This window comes from Mercenaria mercenaria, chromosome 14 (assembly GCF_021730395.1).
Source record: "Mercenaria mercenaria strain notata chromosome 14, MADL_Memer_1, whole genome shotgun sequence".
Classification (NCBI taxonomy): Eukaryota; Metazoa; Mollusca; class Bivalvia; order Venerida; family Veneridae; genus Mercenaria; species Mercenaria mercenaria.
In genome coordinates, this window is record NC_069374.1 from 21864109 (window position 1) to 21891210 (window position 27102).

Below are 27102 nucleotides of genomic sequence, written 5' to 3' on the forward strand. Positions count from 1 at the left end.
ATTTAATGACTCTAACGACTGATGCCAGTCTAACCCTTACCCTGCTAAATTTCTACAATGAACGTGTCCATCTTTCAATTTGGACACTACCATTAACTATTTAAAGGGGTGTTTACCAAAAATATACTGACTGAATGGCGAACAGTGCAGATCATGATCAGACTGCACGGATGTGCACTGATCGCAAAGGCAGAATCAATCGTGTCCAGCATGACAAGGGTTTATTTGGACCTATGTTCTCTTGTTATGTAATATGAATATTTTTATCATATTTTGTAATTCAGATATATCGTAATGACATTTTATTTTTTAAAACTTATTGCACAAAACCACAGATTGCTTACTTGTATAAAGTATATAAAAGTAGTTTAATCCCATCAAATTTTGACATGTGTGTCACTTCATGCTCTTCCTCGTATCCCGAAATATATAATTTCGTTGATTTTTTCTCCTTAAATTCGTCATTTTCGGCTATATTACAATACTGACTTCCTTTGTTGCTGGATTAATATGAAACTGCCATAATAATCAGAATTAGACTTTCAAATTAGCATTCAAATTTGAATTTCAAAGCTGCAAAATTTAGATAAATTCATTATGGAGTTTAAAATCTTAAATTACTAAATGTATGTGGTAGAGAGAAATTCTAGAGCTGTAGAGAAAACCATTTATTTTGTGCTTCTAAGTGAAATACTGATATTTATCAATTAAATACAATTGATATTTTCTCTGTTTCAATAAGAACTTGACCTAAAGATCATCAAGATTAACATTCTGACCAAGTTTCATGAAGATAAAGTCATAAATGTGGCCTCTAGACTGTTAACAAGCTTTACCTTTGATTTGACCTGGTGACCTAGTTTTTGACTCCACCTAACCCAGATTAGAACTTGACCTTAAAATCATCAAGACTAACATTCTGACCAAGTTTCATTAAGATATGGTCATAAATGTGACCTCTATAGTGTTTTTAATAATCTTTTCCTTTGATTTGACCTGGTGACCTAGTTTCTAATCCCACATAACCCAGATTCAAATTTGACCTAGAAGTAATCAAGATTAACACTTTGATCAAGTTTCATTAAGATATGATTATAAATGTGGCCTCTAGAGTGTTAACTAGCTTTTTATTTTATTTGATCTGGTGACCTAGTTTTTTTACCCAACATGACTCAGATTCATGATTTACCTAAAGATTTTCAAGATTAACATTCTGACCAAGTTTCATGAAGTTACATCTTAAATTTGCCCTCTAGAATGTTAACTAGCTTTTCCTTTGATTTGACCTGGTGACCTGATTTTTAAATCCACATAATCCAGATTTGAACTTGACCTGAAAATCATCAAGATTAACATTCTGACCAAGGTTCATAGTGATATTATCATAAATGTGGCCTCTAGAGTGTTTACCAGCTTTTTCTTTGATTTGACCTGGTGGCCTAGTTTTTGACCCCAGACGACCCAATATCAAACTCGTCCAAGATTTTATTGAGGGTAACATTCTGACCAAGTTTCATTAAAATTGGGCCAAAATTGTGACCTCTGGAGTGTTAACAGTCAAATTGTTGACGACGGACGCATGGCAATCACAAAGGCTCACCTTGACTTCGTGCTCAGGTGAGCTAAAAATCGCAAAGTCCTTGCAAAATTTACTTCACTAAAGATATATACTTACAGGATCATAAAGATATACGTAATCTAAAAAAATCTGGAAATGTCATATAGAACTATTTGACAGTTTTTCTACATGTATATATATATATTATGACGTAATGATGCGATGTACATTACGTTGCGCGGGTAAAATTGATATAATTTGTTTAAAACCATTGAAAATACATGAAATAAAAAGAACATTTGTTTGTTTCAGTGAAAGATCGAAATAAATTTCGCTCATAAACACCATGATTTAAATTTTCACTCGTGGCTGCGCCACTCTTGAAAATATTACATATGGTGTTCACTCGGTGAAATATGTTTCGATCTTACACTGAAACAAAACAAATATCCTCCATTGTCTAACAGATGGCAGTGAAGAAGAACTCGAAAAAAGAAATGTTTTATTGTGCAACAATAACATATTACACACTTATCAGCTCAAACGAAGTGTTTGTAGACTGCGATCTGGCAGCTTTTCGTATCTGCGCACAACATTTCTTTTTCTGGTGTCTTTTACAGCACATGAGCAGGAGACTTTTCACTTCCACCCGAAATTCGGATCCACACATGAAATATAACAAAAAGTTCACAGCATTGTTTGTATACATTAAGATATTCGCAACAGCCCATAGGAGTAACTGAACAACCAATGTATGTCCTTCTGTTTCTTCGGGCCACCAGTAAAATTGTCCAATCGAGTAAACGTTGACAGGTCCGACGCAGACGAAAAACACAGAGTTCAAGGTTAACAACATTGCCGTCATCGGAATAAGTGGTTTCTGCGGGGCATTCCTGGTTACCCTTGTTACATGGTTTATAACACGACGCTGGAATCGTCTGCTGCGTCTCACATTCACTATTATGAGGATGTTGCTCGTCATAAGAATGAGGAAAGGCAAAAAGAAGACGACAACGAAATCGATCCAAGTCCACACAAAGTACATAAAGCGGGAATATGTGTCATTCGCGTTGTCAGGTTCGCACGTGCAAACACTAGTATTTGTTTCTTTGTCGTTTGCTATACGAATCTTCACCCCAAACAGAATATGTCCATTCAAGACCATAAGCACAGTGACTTCTGCCAAAAGGACACAAATGGCTAACTTTCTCGTGCACCCTACTTTGGCCATGTGCGGTTTTCGCACGCTTTTTACCCTCTCCACAGTAATGGCGACCAAAATCCATGATGACAACTGTAACAAGAAATTAACCAGATAGAAATGTATTTTACAGAAACTGTCATTTATGTTCCTGATATCAAAGTCAAAAGTCTCCCTGACCCATTGTCGAACTAAACCAATGTGCAGCACGAATAAGTCGCAAAGAGCTAACGCGGATAAGTATGTTGACGTTGACGTTCTCGTGCGCTGACGCCGATTCAACACGATAAATGACAGAATATTTCCAAATGTTCCAATTAGTAACAGTATTGGCGAACTTATAATCCACAAATATTTAGTTGCGGTCTTTTCATAAAAGTCTGTTGTATTCATTTCAGTTTGCATCGATCACAACACAAATAAAATCACTTATTATCAGAAGTTCTTAAATTCTCGAATAAATCTGCCATTTCTATATTCATCTTTTTACTCCTTGCAGCATTTTTTTTATTGCTTTGCTTCTAAAATTTGTTATTTCTGATAATTGTTTACTCTTATGAAAAGAAATTGAAATCACGAATTATTCCTTTTTTTTGTTTCGATTAAAGATTTATTAAGTATATATCTTGTTTCTGTCATAATTTTTTATTCGTAAAAAGACAATAACAGAAGCATGATTGTTTATCTAACAACTGAGGGCTTCAGATAATTTGGACCTCATGCAGATCCAAGCCACAATCCGTTTCCGAGGCATTATTCTAAATGGCAGTGAAATCTTGCAGCGCCGCCTGTGAAACAGGCGAATTGTGTTATTATTCAAGAAAGCTTAAAATAACATCTTATTATCGATCATTATCAACCTTCAAACCTATCAGTGAGAGAGAGAGAAGTTATTACATGAAAGATTTAAAAGTATAATAGTTTTACACTGCATGGAATTAAAACGTAGCATTAAATTATATGTCGCAGTACAAGAAAAATAAAAAAATTCTTGCTTCCCGTCCCTAGGTACCTATCCATTTTAAGAACGTATGCTAGAATTTGCCCCAGGGCGAAATTTTCCCAGTAACAGAATTTCTTCAAACTTTGAATATTGAAGGGCAATCATCTAAGAAACAAAAATATGCAATAAAAATCATAGGTCACCGGTATTGTAAAAAGAGTTCTCTGCCCTTGAAAACGGCATTTCCCCAAAAAATGACGTTTTCAAGGACAGATAACTCTTTTTCAATACCGGTGACCTATGAGTTTTATTGCATATTTTTGTTTCTTAGATGACTGTCCTTCGATATCCAAAGTTTGAAGAAATTCTATTATTGGGAAAAATTTCGCCCATCTCATATACAGGGAGTTCTAGCGTACACCTTTAAATATGGACAGATGCAGCTTCTCGTACCTTCTCCGCCAGGCTTCGGTAAATATCTGTAATCACCAAGGAGCACCGAATGCAAATTACGGAAATTGATAGTTTCTATATCCTTTAAAGTCGAGAATAACTTGCAGATGATACTCAGGTATACAGTTTCGAAAAACCTCGTATTACATTTTAAATCATCTACCTCTCTTTTAATCCAGCCCGCCCGCTTAGCTCAGTAGGTAAAGCGTTGGTCTACGCGTACGAATCGCGGGGTCGTGAGTTCGATCCTCGGGCGGGGCGTATGTTCTCCGTGACTATTTGTTAAACGACATTGTGTCTGAAATCATTCGTCCTCCACCTCTTATTCATGTGGGGAAGTTGGCAGTTACTTGCGGAGAACAGGTTTGTACTGGTACAGAATCCAGGAATACTGGTTAGATTAACTGCCCGCCGTTATACCACAGTCACACATACGGCGCAAATAGCTACGTCTAGCTACGGATAGAAACGTAGTAACCCGTACCTGAGCCGTACGGATTGGTACGAATTGATATGGATTACTAGATTCTACTTTAAGGTACGTCTCAGGTACGTATCAATACGGATAGATACGGATCACTACGTTTTTATCCGTGGTTAGACGTAGCTTTCCGCGCCGTATGTGTGACTGGGGTATTACATGACTGAAATACTGTTGAAAAACGGCGTTAAACCCAAAACAAACAAACAAATCTCTTTAATTAATCCTTCTTAAAAACAAAAGTATACAAACACTTGTTTATTATGTGTTAAACTATAATAACAATTTACTTACTTACTTACTTACTTACTCACTTACTTACTTTCCAAGTTAATTACACGATTACATGTGTTAAATGATCGCACTTTTCTTTATTACACATAGTTCACTTTAATTAATAGTAAAGACAAATGGACATAGATCAACGTAGAATTAGAAAAACACGGTAACATGACTAAATTATGCGATATGATTGGCTGAAGAGGACTTAGCTAATAGCGCTTTTGGAGATAGCACATTGTGCTATGCAAAATCTTCTACATCCTACGGTATAAATGAATGTTTCAGTATTTTCAAAATGGCACTCAGTAGAGTACTTTAAAGTGATGACATGTTGATTGGTGGTATAAGTTAATACGACAAATTTGGACATAAAAGTCAACCGGAAACTTTTTGTGGTTCATTTGAATCGACAACCTTTGCTAGATATCTAGAATCCACTTTACGCTTTTTCATATAAAAACGGTGCACGGTACTTTTCTTACAATAATAAACAACACACGTGACTGCGTGTAACTTCAAAAAGCTTTACATACACACAGCATAAACATGAGAATGAAAATAGAGAGAGAGAGCATGTAGACTGTCCCTATAAATAGGGAAATACGTTCCGTTATAGCCTAGGACAGTCTCAGAACGAGGCTCTATTGTTCACTAATTTCGGAACGAAATACATTTGAAGGCAGATACCTTAATGCTGTTCTTGATAATTTGAATGTCTCACTAGATACTATCTAAATGAAATATTCTGATTTCTTTTTCAAGATCTCAAAATACTGAAAATCTGCGTGTCATGTTTTGAATGCAAGTGCACACGCGTGTATTGAAATTTCAGCGTTAAGTATAGATAAGCGGACTACTTTCACAGAGCACACACCCTGTCTGAAGCCAAAGAAAATAATATCAATCCCGTCTTAGACAAACTTCTCCCGTCTGTTTGACTTCTTTTTCATTTCCGATTGAGTTTTTAGAAAACTGAAAAACAGAAATAATGGCTTCTTCACGCGTAACAAAACATCCGGAATTTTAAGATTTTCTAGGATTTCATTTCCAGGACAACTGATAATTTTCCATTTTTGGTGTTTTTTTGTTTAATTATTTATTACTTCGGGCAGAAAATAGCATGGCAATTGCATGACGATTTGGATTCTTGTATACCTAACGTCTAGTTTGATAGATTTTATGACAGATCATTTAGGTTCCCGGAAATAGAGGCCGAACGTAAGTTACCCCGTCTGAGATTTTTTTTCCAGCAATGATAATTAATGTTTAACACTGATGAAACTTTGTCAGTTTGAAATATAATACTGAAATCTTTATATACTTTAGATTCGATGATATTTGCGTATACTTTGTTTAGCGATCTATGATTAGCAGTCTCATTCGCCGCGATGTAAAAAAAAAGTCGCGAAATGTAATACAATTTTAAAATATAATGAATATTTTAAAATATACACGAACAGTTTTAATTCGCGAGTGACTGGCATAATTCGCGAATATTATTTCGCGAAAAGAAAAACGTTGGCAATATTACCCATTCTACAGTAATTATACTCAATTTATGATAAAAATCTGTATATCTTCAAAAATAATTGCTTTTGAAAAAAAAAAATCTAAAAGACTTTCACACTTCATGTTTAGCAACAATTATATTCTACCGACTTTGCATGTTTAGTTAGAACATGAAACTGCTGTACGTGAATGTTGTGTACATGGAAGCCACTTATAACTGGATTCGTTAACAATAATGCTTTTTTTTTTTCGAATCCGCACAGCAGTTACGAGTGGTTCCTTCGAATCATTTATATATTTTCATATAATTTGATTTTGTTTCGTTTTCAAGAAAAAAAAAAAAAAAAAAAAAAAAAACACTTCAAAGTCTGCACCAATAAAATTCACTCATTTCATAACTATAATCTGTCTAGTTTTAATGCTTTAGAAAAATGTCACGACTGTATAGAAATGGTATATTAAATGAAAGTGAGTATTTCACTTTAAAATTTGTATTTTACTTATTCTTGCATCATTCACGAGGGGATGGATATGCTACAATGTCTAAGCCTTTGCTGCTTCAATTTTGTGTGCTTCTTTTTATTTAATTACACCCCAATGTTCGAATTAGTCACGAGGTAAGGGTAAATCCAAAACGTGAAAAATAATCACGAATCAAAACGAGAACAGACATGCAGCCGAGTTTAAGTCAAATACTCTTTGAGATGTATGTGACACAAATTTATACGTCTATTATTCATGTTTTTGACTAAGTCAAGGGCAACAACTCTGGTCTCATTGATTGGAGTCCCAAATTAAACTGAAGGTGCGCAACTTCACATACTGAATAACAATAGTATGATTCTAGGTCAAATATTTTTTTTATTTTTTTTTTGAGATGCGCATAAGACAAATTCAGACTGACGTATGGACATTTATTAAAAGTGAAAATTCTAGTGCCCCTACAAAATAAGGAAGCACAAACACAATATTTCAGCTAAATATGAATTTTGTTCAGGACTCATCAGCAATGCTTGCGGCATTTCGTGGTCATAAAAGAGAAAGTAAACGAACTTCTAAATAAAATCATATATTCCGAAGAGCATTACAAGAGATCACAGAGTGATCTTGGCGCCCACCAATGTGCCATTTTTGAGTGTTCCAAATTTCAAGACTTATTGACTAGCTCATTTCCGTACAAAACAATGTGCATATGGTCCATGCATGTGGTCCAAATTTGAAAGCTGTAGCTTGAGAAATGTGAATGTAGGTCACTAGATCAATTTCAAGGACAAAGTTCTTTGTACACAAAACTATGCATGTGCATTAAGTTTGAAGGCTGTAGTTTGAGAAATTTGAAAGAAGGACACTAGGTCAATCTTAAGGTCAAAGTTTATTTTGATACACAAAACTATGCAAGTGGTCCAAATTTGAAGGCTGTAGCTTGAGAAATGTGAAAGTAGGTCACTAGGTCAAAATCAAGGTCAAACTTCATTTCAGAACACAAATCTATGCATGTGGTCAAAATTTGAAGCCTGTACCTTCAAAAATGTGAAAGTAGGTCACTAGGTCAATGTCAAGGTCAAAGTTTCTTTCGGTACACAATCCTATGCATGTGGTCTAAATTTGAAGCCTGTAGCTACAGAAATGTGAAGGTAGGTAACTAGGTCAATCTTAAGGTCAAAGTTCATTTCGGTACACAAAACTATGCAAATGGTCCAAATTTGAAGGCTGTAGCTTGAGAAATGTGAAAGTAGGTCACTAGGTCAAATCAAGGTCAAATTTCATTTCGGAACACAGAACTATGTATGTGGTCCAAATTTGAAGCCTGTACCTTCAAAAATGTGAAAGTAGGTCACTAGGTCAATGTAAAGGTCAAAGTTTGTTTCAGTACACAAAACTATGCATGTGGTCCAAATTTGAAGGCTGTAGCTTGAGAAATGTGAAAGTAGGTCACTAGGTCAAAATCAAGGTCAACTCATGTCAAGGTTCATCTTGCCATGCAAAACCATACATGTGGTCCAAATCTGAATGTTGTATGTTATTGACAAGAAGATTTTAAAAGCTTTTCCCTATATAAGTCTATATGAACCATGTTACCCCCAGGGCGGGGCCATGTTTGACCCTAGGGGGATAATTTGAACAAACTTGGTACAGAACCACTAGATGATGCTACATTACAAATGCCAAAGCCCTAGGCTTTGTGGTTTGGACAAGAAGATTTTAAGTTTTTCCCTATATAAGTCTATGTAAACCATGTGACCCCCGGGGCGGGGCCATATTTGACCCTAGGGGGATAATTTGAACAATCTTAGTAGAAGACCACTAGATGATGTCACATACAAAATATCAAAGCCCTAGGCCCTGTGGTTTTGAATAAGAGGTTTTTCAAAGTTTTTCCCTATATAAGTCTATATAAACCATGTGACCCCCGGGGCGGGGCCATATTAGACCCCAGGGAAAGAATTTGAATCAGCTTGGTAGAGGACCACTAGATGATGCTTCATACCAAATATCAAAGCCCTAGGCTCTGTGGTTTTGGACAAGAAGATTTTCAAAGTTTTTCCCTATATAAATCTATGTAAATTATAGAAATAAACAAAGGGCCATAACTCACTAAACAATTGTTGAACCAGACTGATTTTCAGGGGGACACAACTAGGGTATCAATACATCATTCTGACAAAGTTTGGTCAAAATCCCCCCAGTAGTTTCTGAGGAGATGCGATAACGAGAAATTGTTAACAGACGGACGGACGGAAGGACGGACGGACGGACGGAATGACGGACGGACGGACCACGGACGCAGAGTGATTTGAATAGCCCACCATCATGATGATGGTGGGCTAAAAACACGCTTTCATTTCTGTTAAAACTGAAGAAAGATATACAGTAACTTATATTTTCCCTTTACTACAACTTTTTTATCCAAGCTGCTCAAGACTAAAATGTTGGATAAACGTTCAAAATGTGACTGACAGCAACTACTTTAAATCGCAGTTTCCCCCGTTTTTGTGGGCGAAAAAAGTAGGTCACTAGGTCGTGGTGGGTCTTTAAGGATCTATTGTCTATCAGAAATGAACCTCAATATTCTACTTTCACTTTCAGTATTATTCGTACATAGTTTGTAAAATTTCCAAACTTATAGTGTTATATCTCTTCAAAAGCACCTTCTTTATTCACATTTGAGAAAAGTTTGAAAGAATTCAGTACAATAGTCCCCGAAATGTCTGCTTAGTCAGCATTTTTAAGTGAAAAAGGTATATGTTTTTGCCAAAATGTAAGCAAGAGTTATGAAACCTGCCATGTGTGGTCATCTTAAGATGCCATTGGCCAAGTAGTTTCAGAGAAATGAGCTTTCATGCAAACGGGCCACAAGTTTGACAAAATGTAAGCCAGAGTTATGAATCCTGACCCGTGAGATCACCTTATGATGCCCAAGTCTTATAACGAGTTTGAAAGCATTCAATCATGCAGTTTCTGAGAACCTTGCCTGCCTGCAAAACTTGCATAGAATTTCTATTTAAAAAGTTTTTTTTGGACAAAATAACAGCTAAAATAATGTAACTTTTCCTCTGAGGTCATTTAATGATGCAAAAGCCATGAGTGAAGTTTGAAATCATTTGGCCTACATCCCAACATGCAAAACTTAAACCAAAATTTCTAAGTAAAAATGAGCTGTTTGTAAAACACATAATTATACTCCACATGATAATAACCTGTCAGAAGCAAGTATGTATGTAATTTTGTATGGTGTTACCTAGACCTATGACCTCAGAAATAACAATTTTCCTCTACCGACTACATGCACCCATCTTATCAAGACCGACAGCCAAAGAGGTCTTGATTATTTTGAGGGAACCGTTTTAAGTATACAAGTCACTGTGACCTTTGACCTACCAACCCGCACAACAATAGGGGTCATTTACTGACCACTGGCAATCCTCCAATGAAATTGGTAGACTGTATACCAAATGCCCTCAGTTACTGATTGGAAACTGTTTCCAGATGCAAGGTCAATATGACCTTGACTATAATAAATTTACCAATCACAAAACACTTGGGGTCATCTGACCATAGGCAATCATCATATGAAAATAACTTGAACGACTACAAGCCAAAGAATTCTTTTTTATTTAGCTGAATCAATATTCAGTATTGAGGTCACTATGGCATTGACCTTTAAACTGCAAACTCCCAAAATAATTTAATGACCACGGGCAATCATCCTTTGAAGTTCGACAACTGTAGGCTTATATGCTCTTTAGTTACCGAGTGGCAACCATTTTCATTCTTAAAGTAACCTTGACCTTTGACCTTACAACAAACAAAATAAAGTTGTTCCTCTTTTGACCACTGGTAATCATCCTATGGGTTTAAAGACTGTAGGCTAAAGAGTCCTTCAGAAATTGAGCGGAAATTAAATACATTCCTTCTTTCTTTGTTTTGGGCTTAAAGCCGTTTTTCAACAGTATTTCAGTTCTGTAACGGCGGGCAGTTAACCTAGCCAGTGTTCTTGGATTCTGTACCAGTACAAACCTGTTCTCGGCAAGTAACAGCAAACTTTCCCACATGAATCAAAGGTGGAGGATGAATACTTTTAGACATATAATGTCATTTATCAAATCATCACGGAGAACATACACTCCGTCTGGGGATCAAACTCACGACCCTACGATCAGTAGATCTGCGCTCTCCCTACTGAGCTAAGTGGGCGGACTGGAAACCAATATCAGTCTTTTGGTCACTGTTACCCTGACCTTTGACTTGCTGACACCCGAAATGATAGGGTCATCTACTGACCTCTGGCAGTCATCCCATGAAGTTTAATGACTGTAGATCAGAGCGTTCTGTATGTATTGAGTGGAAACTATTTTTGAACTCAAGGTCAGTGACCTTGACCATTGACCTATCAACCCCCAAAATAACAATGGCCATCTACTGTCCACAGGCAATCATCTGATTACTAAGCATTAATTACTGTGTGGAAAATGTCTTGAGGTCACTGTGACCTTGACTGCTCACTGTCAAGCCCCAAAAACTAAAGGGGTCATCTACAACAGGCTATCTTCCTATTAAGTGAAACTAATTTCAGACAAAGTGTTTAAAAACCAAATGGACTACTGACAGACAGACAAGTAAACTGATAGACGGAGCAACAATGAGCAAAACAATATACATGTACTTTCAAAAAAAGTGGGGGGTGTAAAAAAAGAGGCATAATTTTGACAAAAAAAGGAGTTAGAGTTATGCCTCCTAGTTTTTGAGATACCTGCTTACATGTAAAGCCTTTGCAATGCAGACACCAGTGAAAGAGTGACAAAAAATGCTCAGTTTCATAAAGTCAAAATGAAAATCAGTAAAATGGCTTCTACTTCAATTACCTGACATTTACACAAGGGCATAATGAAGGAGAGATATTTTTGTATTCAATTTGGAGAAACCAATCCTTCAACATTCTTTTTCAATGCAGAAAATGGCCACAAGTGATTACTGGATCATTAGACGATGCATTTTCTCTCAAAGTTACCACTATAAAGGGTCTTCAAGAAAATAAAAGAATTGCAATTATACGTTTCAACGTTTATTTGAAAAAGGAAAATTACCACACGTGGAAGCAATTTACACTGGATTCGTAAAAACTAAATAAGCTATATGTCCAAATGATATCCAAAAACATATTTTTCGATGAAAGAATGTGTCATACACTGAAATTAATTCTGAAATTGTCTGAAAATTCTGAAATTATCTGAAAATTCTGAAAATGTCTAAAACATCTACCACCTCACATACATGATATTATGACTGGATAAGACAAATTGAGAAAAAAATGGTTTGATCATGAAATTGTAAACTATGTAATAAAGTTTGGACAAAATGCTTTTTCATTTTGTTATTAACATTTTTAGTGTTAAATTTAATATCAGTTTTAGCTGAAAAGGTGTATGTGTGTTTTAGGGGGACAATTTATCTGTCAGAAATGTGGTGGGTTTCCTAAGATCTGTTGTATAACCTAGCTCATGCACTAGACATTTGTTACTGGGCTTGGAAGTAAGATATTTCAGAATTATTACATACTCATTTCTATTCCCCGTTAAGTTACACTGGTACCGGAAACGTCAATATTTTTCCATACACTGACGCCTGAATTTCATATCGGGTGCGTGATGTAATTCAGTGTGTGTCGTTGCACTATTTTTTTCTATTTAGTTCAGTATTGTCAATCCTATTCAGGCTATTGAACACATATATGGTATTTACATAATATTCATACGTGTAGATGCGTATGTAATAAAAAGGTTATTATCTTTGCATCGGGAAATATGCACTCGTTCTTCAGCGGAATAATATTGTGCTCCTAAAGTCGCGCAATATTCCCGATACAAAGCTAATAACCTATAAATATAACATCTTTCCTTTTGAGAAGGACAAGGCTTTATATGAAGAAAAAATTATAGATTATAACAAGAGCTGTCTCCATAGGATGACACATGCCCCCGATGGCACTTTGAATGAATAGTTATGGCCGATGTTAGAGTTTAGGACCTTTGACCTACGGAGCTGGGTCTTGCGTGCGACACGTTGTCTTACTGTGTCACACATTCATGCGTAGTTATTTTAAAATCCATGCATGAATGACAATGATATGGACCGGACACGCCCATCAATGCACTATCATGAAAAATGACCTTTAATGTCTAAGAGTGACCTTGACCTTTGAGCAACGGACCTGGGTCTTGCGTGCGACACGTCGTCTTACTGTGGTACACATTCATGCCAAGTTATTTGAAAATCCATCCATCGATGACAAAGATATGGACCGGACACGCCCATCAATGCACTATCCTTTAATGTCTAAGTGTGACCTTGACCTTTGAGCTACGGACCTGGGTCTTGCGCGCGACACGTCGTCTTACTGTGGTACACATTCATGCCAAGTTATTTGAAAATCCATCCATCGATGACAAAGATATGGACCGGACACGCCCATCAATGCACTATCCTTTAACGTCTAAGTGTGACCTTGACCTTTGAGCAACGGACCTGGGTCTTGCGCGCGACACGTCGTCTTACTGTGGTACACATTCATGCCAAGTTATTTGAAAATCCATCCATGGATGACAAAGATATGGACCGGACACGCCCATCAATGCACTATCCTTTAATGTCTAAGTGTGACCTTGACCTTTGAGCTACGGGCCTGGGTCTTGCGCGCGACACGTCGTCTTACTGTGGTACACATTCATGCCAAGTTATTTGAAAATCCATCCATCGATGACAAAGATATGGACCGGACACGAAAAATGCGGACAGACTGACAGACCGACAGACTGACAGACGGTTCAAAAACTATATGCCTCCCTTCGGGGGCATAAAAATACATGTAACATCATAATTATGCCAAAATGCTTTTATAAGCCCTGATGAAAAATCATTGATATATCTAAGTATTAACACATTTTTGTTCTGCTATTATGATATACATGTATAGCTTATGGACCCTTTACGTATACTAGGTACATTACTTCCATCTGTGATTTTCATAACAACAGAAAAATTAAATGAGTAAGTTTTATGCGTAACAGAATTATAGCACATAATATGAGCCGTGCCATGGGAAAACCAACATAGTGGGTTTGTGACCAGCATGGATCCAGACCAGCCTGCACATCTGCGCAGTCTGGTCAGGATCCATGCTGTTCGCTATTAGTTTCTCTAATTCCATTAGGCTTTGAAAGCGAACAGCATGGATCCTGACCAGACTGCGCGGATGCGCAGGCTTGTCTGGATCCATGCTGGTCGCAAACCCACTATGTTGGTTTTCTCATGGCACGGCTCATATATATATTCAGGGCCTCACCAAGCTTTGTCTATGTGTCGCATCAACTAATGCTGAAACCTTAGCATACATGTATAGCAATGAACATTAAGGGCCATAAAGGTCCTTAGTCGCTCACCTGACTTATACCTACTGACTTTGCTTCTGACCAAAAGTGAATTTTTATTATTCAGTTCATGAAAATAAGTTATTTCAAAGCCTTTTCCATTTTTAAAATTGGCAGACCCTAGGAAGTATTACATGGAACAATCTGAACAAAAATGAGAGATGACCATACAAAGATGCTACAAATCATTTTTGGTAAAGATCCAAAATGCAGTTTATAAGAAGTCATTTAATGATTGTTTTCTATTTTTAGCACAGATAATCAAGCAGAACCATTTGAACAAACTTGAAAAAGAAGACCTAAAGATTCTTCTGACTAGGTTTGGTGAGTATTCATCAGGCATTTCATGAGAAGAAGTCATTTAAAGGTCTTTTTACATTTTAGGGCAAGCAGAACCATTTGAATGAACTTGAGAGAGGTCTATGAGCCAGTATGCTACCTACCACGTTTGATGTAATTCTGACATGTAGTTTTAGAGAAAATGATGTTTAAGTAAAAATGCTGATGACGGACCATCCTCTTATACTAATAGCTAACCATGAACTTTTAGTTCAGATAAGCTAAAACGATATGTACAGGTACCTGTATTAAATTTCTATAAAATAATAACAACAATCTGTCTAACAAATTAAAATGTAGTTGTTTGCTACATGTAAATCCACAAGTTTAAGACTTCAAATTTAAGGTTTCGTAAGTACATTGTCCATGTGTATGACTAAACTGTTAGAAAATGGTGATGTTCTGCATTTTGACCCCTCAGACTCCCTAGAAATAAATAATGAATTATACAAAGTCTTGAATATTTAAAATTGCAACCTCTCTTACCATCAAATTAAAAACCCATGTTTTCTCCATGGAAACAAAACTCTAAAACTTTTCAAAAATATTTTTTCCTCAACAGCAAAGTATCAATAAATAAAATCTAAAATAGTCCAGTCCCTGAGGGGGTGTCTGTGTGCACGAGAGGTCCAGAGAAAATTTCTCTAGAAATGATTAACAGAACATCTAAGGTGTAAGAAAATCGAGGGTGATGGTGTCGCATCATGGTGCGGTCCAAGAAAATCACCATCACCTTCGATTTTCTTACACCTTAGATGTTCCGTTTATCATTTCTAGAGAAATTTTCTCTGGACCTCTTGTGCACACAGACACACCCTCAGGGACTGTATTAAAAGAAGTTCTTGCGGAAGCATAGAATGCAATCATGCAAAAAACAACAACAGCAGACTCGGTTTGACAGAGTCTGTTCATTAGAGGTAATGGAAAGTGCAACAATTCATTTCTACTTGATATGGAAACATAAAATACCAACAAAATTTGGTATGCTTTCACATCTAGCAGTAGTTGCATGAACACACTTATAAGAACAGCTGGTACATGTGTTAAAAAAATCTGACTATTGAGTATGATATAAATATATAGCATCAAACAGCAAAAACAACAATATAGGATCACAATTATACAATGTCTTTCGAGGATAAAGAAGAAAAATGTGAAAAAAGTGAGAAAAAAACATGTAATTTTGAAAAAAGACTGTTACCTATCTAAATATAACACCTATTTTAGAGCTCAAAATTATAGACTTAAAGCTCTCAAGTCCGAACAATTTCACCGTAATCAAAATCTGATATAAAGGCTTGACCATAGATCCCAACCCCCACTACTCTGACCTACATTACAAACGATATTCACACTATTTAAAACCACAGATTATTTTAGATAATCAATCTTGTAATTTCTGTCGGAACGCAATCTCTTTTATTGCAGTGAATAGTTTCTTCAAACAATGTTGGAAATCTAGCATTATATGCCTGTAAACAATCAAATTAAAACTTGTCCTACTTCATTAAAAGTTCATTTACCTGTAAACCTGCTAGGGAAAATGCAAGAATATTTTAAAATATACCTTTATTAAGGACTTTATTTAAGACAGCCCAGACTTTCTGTGATGAAACCAAGAACACCTGCACTGCATTAGTATCTACACTGAATCAATGAAATTTTATCTGAGAGAAAAGATTCATAAAGTGTTTAAATTTTTATTTAGTGACACACATTTGTCATGCATTGACTTTACTGAAAATATTCTTCATAACAGTCCATAATTCAGATGTCTAGATTTCATCAACTGGCTTCACATGTTTCTATTTTTAGTATGAAAACAAGCCTGAAAAATAAGCCAGACACAACTACCCCCTTATGGGGAATGGTGATCTGTGGAAACAAAATTCTATTTATATGTTAGAAAGACAGCAGATAATGAAATTCGAACACACAGAGAGTCACCCTGAGGCTCTCAGCTGACTTAAATATGGCAGCAATCCTGAATCACTCATAAATACCATAAAAATATATGATATACTTGTCAATTCACAAAATCCGATTTAATGCATTGTTTTGCAAATGAAAGATATATACAAAATTCACAAAAAGTTCATAAGGAGAAATATATAAGGTGAGATAAAATAACATTATTATGCATCAACTGGGAGAAAAATATCCTAATTTCTGTTTATACTTATAGACAAGAGGACCATGATGGTCCTGAATCGCTCACCTCTTCCCACATGATCCAGTTTTGAGTATGACGTCGTTTTTTCTATTATTTGACATAGTGACCTAGTTTTTGAACTCATGTGACCCAGTTTTGAACTTGACCTAGATATTATCAAGATAAAAATTCTGACCAATTTTCATGAAGATCCATTGAAAAATATGGTCTCTAGAGAGGTCACAAGGTTTTTCTATTATTTGACCTATTGACCTAGATTTTTAAGGCACGTGACCCAGTTTCAAACTTGACCTAGATATCATCAAGGTGAACATTCTGACCAATTTTCATGAAGATCCATTCAAGGGTATGGCCTCTAGAGAGGTCACAAGGTTTTTCTATTTCAAGACCTACTGACCTAGTTTTTGATCGCAGTTGACCCAGTTTCAAACTTGACCTAGATATCATCAAGATAAACATTCAGACCAACTTCCATACAGATCCCATGAAAAATATAGCCTCAAGTACGGCCTCTAGATAGGTCACAAGGTTTTTCTATTTTTAGACCTACTGACCTAGTTTTTGACCGCACATGACCCTGTTTCGATCTTGACCTAGATATCATCAAGATGAACATTCTGACCAACTTTCATGAAGATCCATTGAAAAATATGGCCTTTAGAGAGGTCACAAGGTTTTTCTATTATTTGACCTACTGACCTAGTTTTTGACCGCATGTGACCCACTTTCGATCTTGACCTAGATATCATCAAGATGAACATTCAGACCAACTTTCATACAGATCCCATGGAAAATATGGCCTCTAGAGAGGTCACAAGGTTTTTCTATTATTTGACCTACTGACCTAGTTTTTGAAGGCACGTGACCCACTTTCGAACTTGACTTAGATATCATCAAGGTGAACATTCTGACCAATTTTCATAAAGATTTCATGAAATATATGGCCTCCAGAGAGGTCACAAGGTTTTTCTATTTTTAGACCTACTGACCTAGTTTTTGACAGCACGTGACCCAGTTTCGAACTTGACCTAGATATCATCAAGATGAACATTCAGACCAACTTTCATACAGATCCCATGAAAAATATGGTCTTTAGAGAGGCCACAAGGTTTTTCTATTATTTTATCTACTGACCTAGTTTTTGACGGCACGTGACCCAGTTTCAAACTTGACCTACATATCATCAAGGTGAATGTTCTGACCAATTTTCATGAAGATCTTGTGAAATATATGGCCTCTAGAAAGGTCACAAGGTTTGTCTATTTTTAGACCTACTGACCTAGTATTTGACCGCACGTGACCCAGTTTCGAACTTGACCTAGATATCATCAAGATGAACATTCAGACCAACTTTCATACAGATCCCATGAAAAATATGGCCTTTAGAGAGGTCACAAGGTTTTTCTATTATTTGACCTATTGACCTAGTTTTTGAAGGCACGTGACCCAGTTTCGAACTTGACCTAGATATCATCAAGGTGAACATTCTGACCAACTTTCATAAAGATCCCATGAAAAATGTGACCTCTAGAGTGGTCACAAGCAAAAGTTTACGGACGCACGGACGGACGACGGACACCGCGCGATCACAAAAGCTCACCTTGTCATTTTGTGACAGGTGAGCTAAAAACACATCTACTGTTAAAATACAAAAACAAATACATAAACAGTTCAATACAAGTATTATGTCTTTTTACAGTCCATAATATGACAAGAAATATCAATATAAAGCCAACACAAGAGCACAATCTGTCACATGCACATACATACAATTTTATACAGCTAGATTTTCTCCTTTTTTTCTCTCCCACTATGAACAATATACAGCCGGTTTTCATATTTGATATATACATGTCCTTACTAGAAAGTGCTATGAGTATAACTCTTTGTAATAGAGTGACTAAATGGACATTAAGAAACTGACAAAACAAAATCTTTAAAATGAAATGATATTATCAACTTTAAAGTCTAACTTGTGCCACAGACCACCTGTGAATAGACAACACCTTGCTCAAATGACCACTAGTCTCTTTTCAACTTTAATTTTTTGAAGTGTAGTTAAGTGCTGCTGTGCAAAAACCTAATTAGGGCTTTCGCACCAGCAAGGATACAGATCATTGCACAGCCATACTGTTTGCTAATTCCTACATCCACAGTGTTCATTCATCAACTTCAGCACATCTATGCAACTGATAAGAGGTGCAAACAGATCCGTATCCATACTCGTTGCGAAGCCCTAATGTTGGTTTTCGCACAGCAGTGTTCATTTTAACCTGTGTATAAAAACAACCTTGAATTAAAGACCATTTATACTCTTTTTCCAAGAGTGGGTTTCTATACCGGATAGACTGTGTATAGTATGAAAAAAAGGTATTTGCTGAACACAATGTATATAAACTTTATGAGTTTTACCCAAAACGGCTATTTTGTGAGGTTACAAGTTTTTGGATATAGAACGAATGAGAATTTTATGTGTTAATTGTGATTTAATTACACAGATTGACACTGTCATGAAATCTACGAGAAGTAATCCCTCACGAATATTCATGAATTCACAGTATTACTTGGTATAAATGCTCTTGTAATTTTTTTTGTTTATGTTCAGAACTATACTATAAACATTTATTATCATTACATACTCATACAAAAAGTACATATTTCTTTTAAATCTAATTCTTCTTTTAAATCATTATGTTATTGTTATGCAGTATGTTTATTTTTTCGTTTTCCTAACATACATTGTTAATATACAATATCTGTAAGTGTTTAAAATGTATAACATGTGCAATCTGTGTATACTTAAATGAATCAAAATGTAAAAACATATTTCTTTTAAATCTATTATCTGAGATTCTGAGAGCAGACTTTGTATTACTAGATCTAATTCAATTTAACTTTTATTCAACTTTTAACAAATAAATAAAAACAATTTGTAGATACATGTAAATGTACAGAAGAAATAAATAATTCTATAAAAATAAAAATAATAAGAAACAATGAGATATGCATTTAAAAAAAGGAAAGACAATAAAGAATGGAACAATAACACTTCAGAAAGGATTTACAGTGTTGTTCAAATCTACTGTTTAACCCTTACCATGCTAAATTTCTGTAATGGACTGGTCCATCTTCCAATTTGGGCAGTACCTTTATCATTTGAAGGGGTGTTTACTAAAAATTTACTGACTGAATAGCGAACAGTGCAGACCATGATCAGACTGCACGAATGTGCAGGCTGATCTTGGTCTGCACTGGTCGCAAAGGCAGAATCACTTGCCGCCAGCAGGCTAAGGGTTAAAGTTATTGCCAATAAGTTCTTGTAAAACAGTTTATTTCCTTTGTTTAACCTTTACCCTGCTATATTTCTACAATGGTCTGGTCTGTCATTCAATTTTGGCAATACCACTTATCATTTAAAGGGGTGTTCACTGAAAATTTACTGACTGAATAGCGAACAGTGCAGACAATGATCAGCCTGTACAGTCGCAAAGGCACAACCAATTGCCGCCAGCAGGCTAAAGATTAAATGCAGGAAAAGAACAAAATGTACAAAATGCAACTCTTATTTTAAAAAATTACACTTATTTCAAATCTAATTGTTTACAATCTCTTAAATATTTATAATTCTCTTATATACCTTGTTTACCAATTACTGGGATATACATATTACCGTGAATGGCCTGTTAAATTTTGACACTTAACATGAAAAGTGCTTAACATTTAAAGAATTTAGCTAAGTGACTGGTCGTTATAGTTAATCTTTGCAATTTTTCTCAGCAATTTTCAATGAAGTTGCTTATTTCTGCCATATCTGTTTCATATTTAGTTTGACCCATGTAAAATAGGAATGCTCTCTTTGCCTTAGATCAGTTTAACAACTTATTTAAAGTTGAAATTCATGGTAATAGGTATATGCCGGAAAATGCTAAAATTCTCCACCTTTGTTCTTTAACGACAAAAGTGGAACTTTTACCTGGTGTTTTTACGATTTCTTTGCCAAAAGTCTAAAGCTAAAATATAAATTAATTAACCAGAATAAAATTTATCTTTTCATACAATCATTTTGTTACAGAGTCCACTGAATATAAGACTGGCAGTATTGGTATACCCAGAATATGTTCAATATATAAAGCATTTTGTTCTTAAAAAAGAAAAAGAAAAGAACTTGGACCTTCAACATTTTTTTGTAATGGCATGTTACAGACAAAACATTTCAGCAGATATAATCAACTATGTACATGTAACAATGTCAATTTTTACCATTTGAGCTGCACCATGAGAAAACCAACATAGTGCATTTTCGACCAGCATGGATCCAGACCAGCCTGGGCATCAACGCAGTCTGGTCAAGACCAATGCTGTTCACTAACGGTTTCTCTAAATGAAATAGGCTTTAAAAGCTAACAATTATGGATCAAGACTGCATGGATGCGCAGGCTGGTCTGGATCCATGCTGGTCGCAAAAGCACTATGTTGGTTTTCACTATAGATAGCATTTTGATTAAAATTCCAAGGAAGCCTGGACACTTTCTGATGACAGAATATTGATAAATTCTCTTTCTTTTTCTCTTTTATTTTTAAAGTTTTTAACAAAAATAAAACCTATCACAACTCTGTTAAGCATTCTTAATAAAATGAGTATAAAGGAAGAAAGAAAATGTAAAAAAATAAATCATGAAATTGAAAAATAGTTTTGATTACAATAATAAAGACAGAGAACACATTTCAAAATTAGTTCACTTCCATGTTCTCACACATGCTTCTCCTATACTTGTTTTAAATTATGAGATTCTCGTAAAAAAAAGAAAAACAAATATTTAACTACTTACAGCTACAGTTACAAAATTACCTCAACATTTTATAAATCAGACAACAAACTGTTACTTATTGCCTCACTCAAATATCTGCCACAATGAAACAGACCTTCCTGTAAATAAGCCTTTCTTTGACACAATACAAGTACAAATATTTGGTATCTTTCAACTCCTAGTAATTTCATCACAGCTATTACACTATATTACCAATCTGATAACTTATAAAATTTATCAAAAGTTAACAAAATCAAATATTATCTTTAATTAGAAAATCTGATGTTTTTAAAATATGCAAAAACTAAACTTAAAGAAAATGGCCCCTAACATACCACAAAATCTTTCAGGGTTAAGAGCAAATTAAAGTGGTCAAATGTTCAAGGAATGGGCGCGAAACTATTGAAACAGTATATGAATAAATTAAAGAACAAGATACGACAGTTTTGCCCTCAGCACTCTAACTGCACACAGATAAAGATGCACTTGGAACAGTTTTGCTCTTTCCAACCAATGTATACCTTATCACTGTTGTCTAAATTCATCTACTGCCGTTAAACACAATGTTAATTAAATATCTGAGTATTTCAATCAATCTTACGACACAAGGACAACAGAAATTTAGGGAATGTTATATTTCCTGATTATTATCATTTTTTAATTGTAATGAATAACTGGAATGTAAATTTAAAAATGAGGTCACACTCCTCTCTTTCAGCTAACAATATATATATTTGAACAACATGGCTCAGATCTTTTTAAACTTAATTGTGTAATAGACATATACACCTCATCAAGTCAATTTGATAGAGAAATGCCATTTCTTCATTAGGACAATTTTCAGTAAAAAAAAAAAAAAGCAGTTAAAAGTATTCAATGTAATATTTTAAATCCCATGGATTTCATCAATATGCCTAGGCCTTCTGAGTAAAAAGTTCTGTCCCCTGTTTTAGATAACCATGTTGGTGTCATCACCATCATCTGTATCGGAGAGAAGTGTATGTCTGCCGCGGACGTCGGCTTGACGTCGTCGGCGACCAATGAAGATGATTATACTAACAACAACAACAATCAACAACAATCCACCAAACACCCCACCAATAATCACGGCAGTCACTGAAATCAAGATGATAGGAGTTAATCACATGAAAACGTCTTTCACTTACATTTGCATGAAATTTTCTCACAACTTATTTGTTCATAATAACTACCATTAACCCTTAGCCTGCTAAATTTCTATAATGAACTTGTCCATCTTTCAATTTGGACAGTACCATTAACTGTTAAAAGGGGTGCTTACCCAAAAGATACCGACTGAATAGCGAACAGTGCAGATCTTGATCAGACTGCATGGGTGTACAGACTGATCATGATCTACACTAGTCGCAAAGGCAGAATCAATTGTATCCAGCATGGTATGGGTTAAAACTCCACCCATGCTTGTTTTAGTACTGTAACTCTAATTCTACTGTCATTGTTTAGATTCAATTAAGATTGTACACTTCTAATAGTGTTATTTCCCAACAACTTATTTGAGATTCAGAGTGCAGTATGTACTGTAACGGTGGGTGGATAAGCTGTTTATAGGCAATGATTTTACGTTCACAAAGCTTTATTTTCTGGCTCCATCCCCAAGATATATTAAAATTCACATAGTAAGAACAGAAATCAGCAACACTAAATAATTATGGCCATTCCCCAAATGATCACATTAACATGAAAATTCAAGGACTATTAGTCAAACAATTAAGCAGTTACAAATAACAAACTATACCCCATCTGACAGACAACATGTTCTTCCCTATAAACCTACTTATACCATTTTGACACTTAGCAACATTCCTCCTAAAGGTCTTGCAAAAATTAGCCAATACTTGACTAAGGATAATCTAGAGCCATATCTGGTAAAATTTGTCAACTGAATCTCAGAATTGTGACAGCCATATTTCATTCTTGGTAAATTTTTCGCAAGCTGCTGTATCTCATCAGACAACATTGTCAGCTGCAGGGTAGCTTTACAGCAATTTCCAATTAACCCTATGAAAGACCATTCAAAGCTTCATCTTCCAGAGAATTTATTTATTTTGTTTGGGGTTAACGTCGCACCGACCCAATTATATGTCATATGGCGACTTTCCAGCTTTGATGGTGGAGGAAGACCCCAGGTGCCCCTCCGTGCATTATTTCATCATGGGCGGGCACCTGGGTAGAACCACCGACCTTCTGTAAGTCAGCTGGATGGTCTTCCAGAGAAGGTCAGGAGTCTAAAAGACTGTACTGTCTACCTAACTAGGGTGAGGAGACCGCCCAATAAAGCTTAAAAGATGACACATTCAACTAAAACTATGAACAGGGCAATGGTGAGCTAGGTTATACTGGAAGGAGTTGCTCTGAACTGACGTACAGAATCCTAAAACCCTTCCAGACTGGTGGTGTCAGAAGCTGTAACTGGTAGCTGATTCCACTGGGGTATTGTCCGTGGATAAAGCAGGACTAATCTAGTCATGTTATGAATATAGGACCTAATTTATTTGAAATAAGATTTTCTATAACTTCGTAAAAATACACACTGATAATGAACTAGAAAGTAATAAATACATACTGTTTATTCCCCCTTTCTTGCCTTTGTCAGTGCTGTTCTGTGCTATGGTCACAGATGGAACATTTGTAGGTTTTGCTGTTGAACCAGCTGTAATCAAAACAGTAAACTTCTAAATAAATTGCAACAGAATATAGACAAGTGATAAATGACTCAGAAGTAAACTGATTTATGCTTACATTTTATATATATCAAGGCAGATGTTCTCTGCTTTTACTTTACAGTCTAAGATACCTCAAAGTCTTTGAAATACATCATTCACCCCTCAAATTTCACAGCCAGTTAAACCATACTTCACACCAGAAGTATGCATACACCTCAGCCTAAAAGCTGTATATTTCAGCCAACATAAATATCTGTTCATAAACATAAGTCCTGTATTAACACTTACTAGGAAACAAGGGGACCTGAGTTTAAACCAAAGCTCCTGCAACTAAAATTACTAACACTGGGATAAGAGTCCTGTGTATGGGTGCTTTACCCCAGGCATACTAAGAACCAGGGTAGCTTCTGGAATTGGGAGAGTCTTTTGTATCTTGCACTATCCTCCAACTAATATTATCAAAGGTCTTCAGAGAAGACACCGATATTGGTTACTATTAGCAACTACAAACAAGCTTACACACTTGTAAATAGACCATAAATCCTTTACATGTCAAAGAGTTCCAGTAGTAAGAGGCTGGACTTCAGAACCAGCGACCAAGAGTTCTCTCCCCTATCCCTCCATCTAAACTTACTAATTTTCATGTGACATACATTGTGGTCAACAGTAGCATTCTTTACACCCAGCATAATAAGGAGCAAGTGAATGTGTCTGGAAATGGGCTATCTTTTGTATACTGCATTTTCCTCCACAATCTCAACTGACCCATATTCTACTGGCTATAAATAAACTGTCAATTCTTACAGTTTGTAAAGAGAGATAAATCTGCAATTAATGAAGATGACATTATGCTTCTGTTCTTCCTCTCCCATTTATCAATACATCACTCAATTCCATTCAGTGGGTACAAATAAAAGAGAAGATCAACAGAAAACTATTGAGTGTAGGGGTAACCATTATGGTTCTTTGGATCTGTACTTCCTCCCCTTTAGCCCAATTCTTTAATTTATATGTCTGGTGTACAGCACAAATGCACAAGATTCTTATCAGAAAGACTTAATTTTTAGTGGAGGTTGGGATGGGGGCCAGCTACACCTAATGACCCTTATCAAATCATAATATACTGTATACAATATCTTTATGCATGACCTATCAAATAGTATTTTACTACATCACCTCTCAAACCTTACTTCACAGTTTATCTAATCTTATTTCACAACATATCAAAGTTTACCTCACAGCCTATCAATACATACTTCATGAACAATCTAACCTTATTTTGCTGCATATCAAACCTTACTTCACATCTTATCTAACCTTATTTCTCAGCATATCAAACCTAACTTCACATCTTATCTAACCTTATTTCTCAGCATATCAAACCTTACTTCACAGCCCATTAATCCATAGTTCACAGCCTATTAAACTTTATTTCACAGGATATTAAACCTTAGTTCACAGCCTACTTCACAGCCCATTAAATCTTTGTTCACAGCCTACTTCACAACCCATTAAACCTTAGTTCACAGCCTATAACACTTTACTTCACAGCCCATTAAACCTTAGTTCACAGCCTTTTCAACTTTACTTGGCAGCCTATCAAAACTTACTTCACAGTCCATGAAAGCTTACTTCACAGCCAATAAAATCACACTTCATAACCAGTCAAACCATACTTTACAGACTACCAAAGTTTACTTCACAGCCTTTCTAATCATCTTTCATCTTAAAAATTACAGGTGAAGTTAATACCACGGTATAATTTACATAGTTATTGTAAACAGAAAAACTCACTCTTCTGTGTTGTTTGACTAGCCGGTTTACAAAATCCAGTATTCCCATCAAACATTGTATCTGGCTGACACTGGCAGACACCAGATCTAACAAGTTTGTTCTTGTCAGTTGTTGCTATACACATCTCATACTTCTCACAATTCCCCACTCCTAACTCACAAGACTGGTTGTAGGTCTCTGTAATTAAACAGTAAACAAATAAAAAAAAAATGTTAACTGACAGCTTCAGTTGAAATGGCCATATTTTTTTAAGAATCTGAATAACTGAAACAATCTTGGTAAAGGGTCATCCAAACAAGAGCTGTCTGATGACAGCGCGCTCGACTATTCGAAGAATTGATTGAAGAATGGGGTCAAAATATTTCCACGGATATTCAGACAAAAGAAATAAATAAATTAGACGAACAATGTTCCTGTATCACTTTGATTTCAATAAGTCTTGCACTAAATGGCAATATATGAGCCAATTTCAAAGTCCAAAAAGGGCCATAATTCAGTCAAAATAGTTATGTACTCTTGCCTACAGATGGAAATTATAATGATAAACAAGTGTTCAAAGTTTAAAAGCCATATGTCAAATAGTTTTGACAAAACATGGACTTGTATGAAAACAGAACCAATTTCAAAGTCCAAAAAGGGCCATAATTCTGCCAAAATAGGTGACAGAGTTATGTTCTCTTTCCTACAGATAAAAACTATTATACTTAACAAGTGATAAAAGTTTCAAAGCCATATGTCAAACACTACAAAAAATATGAACTGGTACGAAAAACTTAACCAAGATTTCTAAGTCAAAAGGGGCCATAATTCAGCCAAAATCCTTGATGGAGTTATGTACTCTTGCCTATAACTGGACATGGTGATGGTAAACAGGTGTTGAAAGTTTCAAAGCTTTATCTCAAAAGACTTTGTCAAAATATGAACTGGTACGAAA

General features: G+C 35.6%; 1 protein-coding gene across 3 annotated transcripts in view; it reads right to left on the minus strand.

Moving 5' to 3' along the window:
- Positions 1-2518: 2518 nt before the first annotated feature.
- Positions 2519-27102, minus strand: part of LOC123526546 (uncharacterized) — a 42155-nt gene continuing 17571 nt past the window's right edge. For 2 of the 3 annotated variants that reach the window (XM_053523033.1, XM_053523032.1), the window contains exons 7-9: positions 26169-26345; positions 24275-24361; positions 2519-2852 (exon numbers count right to left, since the gene is read on the minus strand). In XM_053523033.1, coding sequence (XP_053379008.1) covers positions 2653-2852; positions 24275-24361; positions 26169-26345 — 464 coding nt within the window. In that variant the 3' untranslated portion in view covers positions 2519-2652. Of the gene's footprint in view, positions 2853-11974; positions 22789-24274; positions 24362-26168; positions 26346-27102 lie in introns of those variants that run through there. The other variant, XM_053523034.1, reaches the window with a different exon arrangement.